The following is a 7,545-nucleotide window of genomic DNA, read 5'->3' on the forward strand; positions in this document are numbered from 1 at the left end:
CCCCCCACATCTGATCGGCCAAGGGCCCCAGTGGCCCTGCCACCGATTGGTTCTAAGGGCTGTCTGTCATGCATCCCTGCCCCTTGCAACTGGCAGGCAGCCATCGTGGGCCCCCCTTCATGCAAGCAGCCCCCTCCCCTCTGGGGAGCCAGCATTTTAATTTTCAGTAAGGTTCTCCCCTACCCCTCGTGGATTTTGCAGGCATTGCCCCATTTTGCATGCAATGCTGGTTTCTGCAGTTTCCATGGACATTTCAGTAGGTCGCTAGTGATACAGGCCTCGATTCAGATGGCACGTACTCCAGATGAGTATCCGCAAATTATTCAACTAATGCATTCCTAATATCCTCCTTCCTTTCTTTGGGATAAGAGAAAGAGGATGGAAAAAGACTGGGGATGACATAAGAGGAAAATATTGGCAGTTCATACAATCAAAGACACGAGGCTAAGAACCTGCTCTAAAGAATTCGGTGTTTTTCCAGTTAAAAAGATTCACCTTCACTGTTCGATGAAGGTGATGCAGTCAAAGCTGTGTCATCATCTTTGCCCTATCAAAGTAAACAGGACTTGACAGATGCATCCTAAAACAACCACCTACGGAAACAACATTACTGTATCAGAAAGCAAATGCAAAAACCTCTGCTCAGACGTATTAGTTTTGGAATAAAGATAGAAAATGTATTTTAGATAAAACACAGGTATTTCTAAATAAGGAGATGTAGATGACGTTCCAATTATGTGATCACTTTTAAGGTTTTGTCTAAAGTGGTTACCCCACGGGGTGTTTGTGTCACCACAAGATGTGCCTCCCCACAGCAAGTTCCACAAAATTGAGTTTGGTTAAAACCAACTCATGGCATGCTGGGGCAAATTCACTAGTCCACATAGTTATAAGGCTGAGGACAAGGGGATAACATTCTTTGAATAGTCCTGTGTTCACACAACGTTGTTTTGCTCCCCGAGATGATCCATTGCTAGAACCTGTTTTCTTTCACCCACACTTGAGCACCGAACCCAATTACAAAACACAACCTTCTTCAAATGCCATTCATGTCAGTTTTCTTTTTAATAAGCCAATGCAAAGAATAGCTTAATTCCTGTGTTTAGGTTTGTCTGTGCACTGCTTACAAGGCTGGAGATGGTCAATGCATTTGCATTATTTTCTATCATAGCTCACCTGACCATTCTTGGTCTCTTCTGAGATTACTGTGTGCCATATTGGCATCTATAAGGACAGATTGCCTAGGATTACTCAAATCTGATGCGATTTGGCTACTATGCCAATGCTTGCAGAATAAAGTTGAAAGGGAAATGTTCTCTCTAAACAGGCCTAATGCAGCAGCACTACACATTATAGAGAAGGGACTGAACTAAAAAAAAAAAAAAAAAAAGTTTAAAAATAGCATCAGCCAAATGCATGCAGGCCTCAGGTATAAGGCCGCATATCTGGATTTTTCCCTTGATTGAAGAGAGACATTCTCAAGGTCGGCTACAGTGCATCTTACCTGGTACATTTTGTCAGCTAGACTCTTGGCAACAAATCAGATCCTGGAAGATCACTCCTTTGGGAACAGGTTCCCAATCCCTCCCCTTCTATCCACTGCCAGCTTCAGGGACTTGGTCAGTGGGGGCAGGAGACTTGCCTGAGACACCCTTGAGTGCAAACTTCAGCTGCTATTTTGTTCCCTTTTGCCATTAACAGTTTACATTTGTTACAGCAGCCTTCAAGATAGTTCAAGATATGCTCGGGGCCTCTTTCTGCCTTCAGTAGTGGAAGGATTGGAAATAGGGACTGTGAAGGAGAACTGTAGCTGACAATCAAGCCTTATGTATTTATTTTTTTATATGGTTCCTCCACTGGAAAATTTTTAGAGGAAGCAAGTGTGTTCCCGTCTGTCACCCTATCAACTGGTAAGCCCACACTACTCCCCATTATAATGTAGATGTTCTTGTGACAGGACTTCAGCATCAACTTTTTTTTGTTAAAACATTCATGATGGAATAAGAATCAGATTTAAAAATATATATCTATTGCATACTACCAGAATCCATAAGGCAGGACGGTTCAGAAGGGAGCCCTGTCAAAGTCCATCAAGATTTTGGTACTAACCTTGACAATGTCTATCTAGCATCAGGCATGCTCTGTGGCCTCTTGACTGGATGGAGATGTCATATGAAAAAGATTCCAGCGCATGAAGGAAATACTGATGTGCCAAATCCTTAGTTTTATGAACTTTGAGCACAGCTCACATCGTTTTGCCAAAATACTAAATGTCCATTATTGGCCAAGTGTCTCAAGCTGCTTTAAGGACTGAACCTGTTATTGTTTTCTTATAGCTAATTTGAAAATTAGCTATTTAACTATTTGTTGATAACAGACTGGAAATTGTTCCTACCCCAGAACTAGTATGCTCTGTTTCTAAACCAAGGGACTAAGGAAGGGTAGAGCATACTTTGCAATGGAAAGCCTAAATATGGTATACGCACAGGGCAAGGAGGCCCGTTAGGAGAGACGAACACAACTCCCATCTCTGACTGACCTCGTCTCCTACTTCATGCCGGGATGCTAGGATCGGACGATAGCATGGAGATCAGCTCATCTTCCTGAGCCAGACATTGATAGGGAGCTACCGAATTTGTGATTTCATGAAATCCGGCGTTGCCTGCAAAATCTGGGCAGTGCCCGTGAAATCCACGGGAGGGGAGGAGGAACAAAAACCCCCTTATTGAGCACTGCAATGGCTCACCAGGGTGGGGCTGCTGGCAAGATGGCTGCCACCCCTACCCCTTGCCTCTGACTGGCTGTGAGGGCTGCCCCTCTAATCAGCAGTGAGGGGCAGGACTGCATGGCAGACCACCTTTTCTGCTAATCAGCAGTGAGGGGTGGGGCCACACGACAGGCAGCCTCTGCATCCAATCAACAGTGAGGGGCAGGACCATTGGGCCCCTCGGCCAGAGGCGTGGGGGGCCTGCTGTGCTCCGCCCACGAGGTGGCTGCCTGGGCCCATAAAATCGGAGGGCAGCTCTTGTGTATCAGAAAAGTCCCTAGACGTTAGTGAGAGCTGCAGTAAGAACTGCAAGGATGGGACTTGTCTAGTCAGGAGAAAGAACATAGCGAATACTCGCCTCCCAGGCGGATGGCCTGAGGAACATAACCCTGCTAAAGGGACATTAGAGAAGAAGGGAGCAGAGAGCCCTGCCTTAGCTCCCAGGTAGGTAGTTAGGAATCGGGTGATGAAGGAAGGACCAGAGTCTCACTTGGACTCCACAGACACACAATCTGTGGAGCACAGAAGATGCAAGAAGTAGATAGGTTCCTGCAGAACATCATGGGTCAGAGGTAAAAGATCCTGACTAAGATGCTGAACCTGTGCCAAAACACTTTCACTTGGGAGAGAGAAAACTGAAAACCTGAAGAAAATCAGTAGTTGGAAAGTGTCTTCGATTCATGGATAGGTGAAGGTAGGCCACTGGTTTATATAGATCTCAAACACAGATATGCATAGCAGCAACATGCCAAGGCAATTTGGAAGTGGTTTACCACTCTCTGCTACATGCACAAGTCAGGATCTTCCAATGCTCATCAACTGGGCACACCCAGCCTGGGCAACTCTGTCAGAAGAAACAGTCCCTGTCCCCAGGATTATGAAATCTAGATTAGATGGGCAATAGAGTTTAGATGCCTAATGAACTGGATGGCAGATTTGTTTTGCAGCATGGCAGCTAACATTTTCTTTTCTTTTCTAAAAAAGCCCTCCCTTGATGGATTATTGCTCAAAGCCTCCCCAAGAGAAGTGATCCAAGTGACAGATTGCTGACTTTAGTAGGGAGACAAGGTGTGCCTTATGTGAAGGCCTGTATGGAAGAATGCATAAGGGCTAAAAAGCCAGACATGAGGTTTTCTTTCACAGCATTAAAAAGAATCCCAATTCTTGACAGTAGCGTGGTAATGCAGAAATACATTCACTATTTAACTGCCAAGTTTTTGGGTTTTTTTTTTCAAATCAAGAAAGGTTTGGCCCAGTTTTTGTGGGACAATAAGTCACTTTTGCAAGTTTACCATCTGACCTTACAAGTATCCCAGGCCCCAGTATTTACAGTACATTGAACAAGCAATCTATAGTTACAAGGCTCCCAAACGGAGTGCTGTCAACAGGAATTTTATATTTCACCTGCAGAGTCGGTTGTTGTTTGGGTTTTTATTTGACAGTAACATTTTTACAACTCGGCCCCGAGGCAGGGTCTCTCTGCAGAGTAGCTGAGGCTCATAAGACAGCATTAATAAGCGTGCTAAGTGCCCTCATAGGAATTTCTTTCTTTTTTTTTAATACCTTGAATAGGTCATACCATGGATTAAACTGACCAATTCTATTCTCACCTTCTCCTCCCCCACTGTCAACCCTTCTTCAAGAAGATGCTTTGGCAATTACCTTGTCTCATATTTTCTGGTAACTTCACCTGATTTTCAAATAGCAGAAACAGGATTTTTTAAAAAAAGAAATACGTTAAAAAATTACTCTCTCCTTATAACAAGAATAGTTTTGCTGACATAAAAAAAAAAAACCAACATATAGAACATATGCAGTGTATGAGAGGAATGATTTTAACAGTTCAGCTACTCAAGTTTCTCGAACCTCTCATCCAAGTCTTCAGGAATTGCTTTTATATGCACAATCCAATCCTGTGACTGGCAGACTGCTGTACCTGTGCAGAGTGGCACTGGAGTCAACTGGACTTTACCTGGGTACAGCAATGCATCTATGAAAGCCTCTACTAGTCTCTGTATTACAGCAGCAACAAGAAACCTCAACTGAGATAAGAGTCCCACTGTACAAGGAGCGGTATGAACACATGGGAAGAAATTGCTCCTGCGCTGAAAAGTTCACAACCTAAACAGACAAAGCCGACAAAAGTGGGAGAAAAGCAGCAGCATCTGGATATTTTCTTTCTACAAATCTCACCCTGCCGCAGGGTCTGCAGTATACCACCAAATGGTAAAGAACTGGGCCCACCGTTATTTTGACATAATGAGCAATCAGCAATGTGGGCAGCTTGAAAGCGACAAAAAGGAGGAAAGCAATTTAATAGTGGGCTACTCACAATACTAAACTGCCCCTCACCTGCCAGTTCATACACCTTTAATTGCCCCGCGGCAGATGTTGCAATAAAACCGCTGCACAGATCCATGTTATCAAGATGACTCGGGCAATGTTGACAGTGAATAGCTTTAATGTGTGGTTCACAACATTTCTGACAAGAGTTAACATTTAATAACTTGACTTCTTTAATATTTAGGGCTCTTTCATCTATAAATATCAATATTTATTTTGATGAAGAAAAACACTGCAAAGTACCCTGTTTGTTCAATGCAAAGTTTAAAGCCCATGTTTCAGTCTGAATTTAGGTTTAGAAAAAAAAAAGTTGAGTTTGCTTTCAACTGTAAACCCAAAATGTCCCAAGGAAAACCTACCTTAAGAGCCTACAAAAACTTCTGCGATAGCTGAGGCGCTGACTAGCTGCAGCCACGCTGGGAGGAAATGGGGGGCGTGATGGGAAATAGGCTAGTGCTGCAGAAAATATCAGGGAGACCATTCCAAATTCTGAAAGAAAATTAAGGAGAAAACCCAGTAATAGTTAGCACTGATTTTAACACTAAAAGCACACTTTAACACAATAAACTAGGAGTCTAGCCTCTTTCATACCAAACTGTGTCCAATGTTTTACAGAGTTCAACAGCAGAATTACAGAGTTAAGATAAGAAGATGCATTGCTAAAATAAAAATAGGAAAATATTTTCAGACCAAATTTCAGAGATCAAGAATCACCAAGGTGGAGAGAGATAGACAGACCACTCCCAAAGATAGACAAGTCTTTTCCTCAGCAGCTCCTAGCTAAGGTTGAAGACTGTGTGAGCAGCTGGAGAAGCAATTGGAGGAGAGCAGAGACAGCTGGTGTGGGAGGAAGGCTAGGGCAACTCTATTTGTGTTTTTTAAGGCAAGGAGGGTAACTTCAAATGAGCACCAAGCAAAGGGCTCCAAGGATGCTGTCCCTTTCCCTGTGTTAGATGGCATGTGTGATGTGTTCGTGTGTAAGCTGGAACAGCTGGAGCATGGGGAAACACTAGAGGCAAGGAATTACAGCGGTCATGGCACAGGATGATGAAGATGCAAAAAAAGGATTCAAAGGTAGAATCAGGGTGACACAATATGCACGTTACCATATATTGTATGGGAAAAGACAGATCTATAAACATAATTAGAAAAGTATTGGATCCACTATCCTCCAAGGATAGTGAGCACAGAAGTAGATGAGAGAGAAACAAAGACACACAGCTGTTTGCAGCTACTGAGCTGGCTCACTAGCAAGTGTCAAACCTTGGAAAAAATTTGCTATGGAAACCTGGACCAAACCTGGGAATTGATGAGCACCTGGAAGGAGATATCACTCAGTCTAATGATCAAACATCTTGGGGGGGGAGGCAGAGTTTACCCCAGTTTAAATTTGTTACAGGTATTTACCATTAAACAGCACTCTCCCTCCCTCCATGCTTAATTTTAACACAATCATCTTCTTACACTTTTTTTTTTTTTTTTTTTTTTTACAGTGTTACTACAGAGACCATGGATTGTGTCATCTTAAGAGCAGCTGTGAACTTATTACAAAGCGGCTCTTCACCAGTGCCACAAATACATTTCAGAAGGGTTGGGGTAGGTGATTGTTTTAACTTCCATCTAAAATCCTTAAAAAAAAAAAGACAAATAGAACATCAATACGGAGAAGGCACTATGCCATCTCTTCTGCCAAACAAAGGGAACATAATTCATGAAATGAAAGCAGATAATACACAACCTAAACAGTCCAATTGGCGGTGAAAAAAAATCCCCCGAAATCCACAGAACAAATGCTTCAGCTTGCTATACAAAATCCCCTGCCCCCCCAAAAACCACACAGGATTTCTTCTCAAGGTGCATTAAAATGACCTCCTTTGAACTAAATTGCGTATCCTTTTCCTACTGCACTCTCATCAAAAATGATGGTTTCTAAGGGTCACGGACATTTTTGCTTTTGCACACTGCAAGATCGCTGCCTATAGGTGTTCAGAATACGCTACGTTCAATGCTGATGTACATTACTGCTTCCAAGGAAAGAATGGGGAATAAGGAACTGGTTTGGGATTTAGTTGAATATGACTAGCTCTAAGAATGAGACGTCCGCTATTTTGTCAGATTGGAGTGACGCCCAGAAGGTGACGCACAGCTTGCCAAAGGCTAAGAAAGCAAATCCACTTGGTCATCACATTTTCAAAGCACAATTTTGAGTCATGGAGCCATTTGGTAAATTCAAGGTGTAGAGAAATCAGGAGACTGGTTACATGATGTTATTACTTCCCTATATCACGACTAGTGTTCTGCATTCTCGTTTTTTATTTAAAAAAATAATAATCTGGGAATTTTTCAGGGTTTATCTTTGAAACAAAAGCCAGGATGAAATTGGGATAGAGAAGAAAAAATGAAAAAACCCCAAAAACAAGTGGTTTAAATTGGCA

General features: G+C 42.7%; 1 protein-coding gene across 1 annotated transcript in view; it reads right to left on the reverse strand.

Annotated features, from left to right (window-relative positions):
- The window catches only part of DIRC2 (disrupted in renal carcinoma 2), a 90,730-nt gene that overhangs the window by 33,140 nt on the left and 50,045 nt on the right, over positions 1-7,545 (reverse strand). Inside the window, exon 4 of the mRNA XM_006036644.2 lies at positions 5,470-5,599. Within this exon, the coding sequence (XP_006036706.2) occupies positions 5,470-5,599 (130 nt within the window). The remainder of the gene's footprint in view (positions 1-5,469; positions 5,600-7,545) is intronic.

Source organism: Alligator sinensis, unplaced genomic scaffold, assembly GCF_000455745.1.
Source record: "Alligator sinensis unplaced genomic scaffold, ASM45574v1 scaffold1452_1, whole genome shotgun sequence".
Lineage (NCBI taxonomy): Eukaryota > Metazoa > Chordata > Crocodylia > Alligatoridae > Alligator > Alligator sinensis.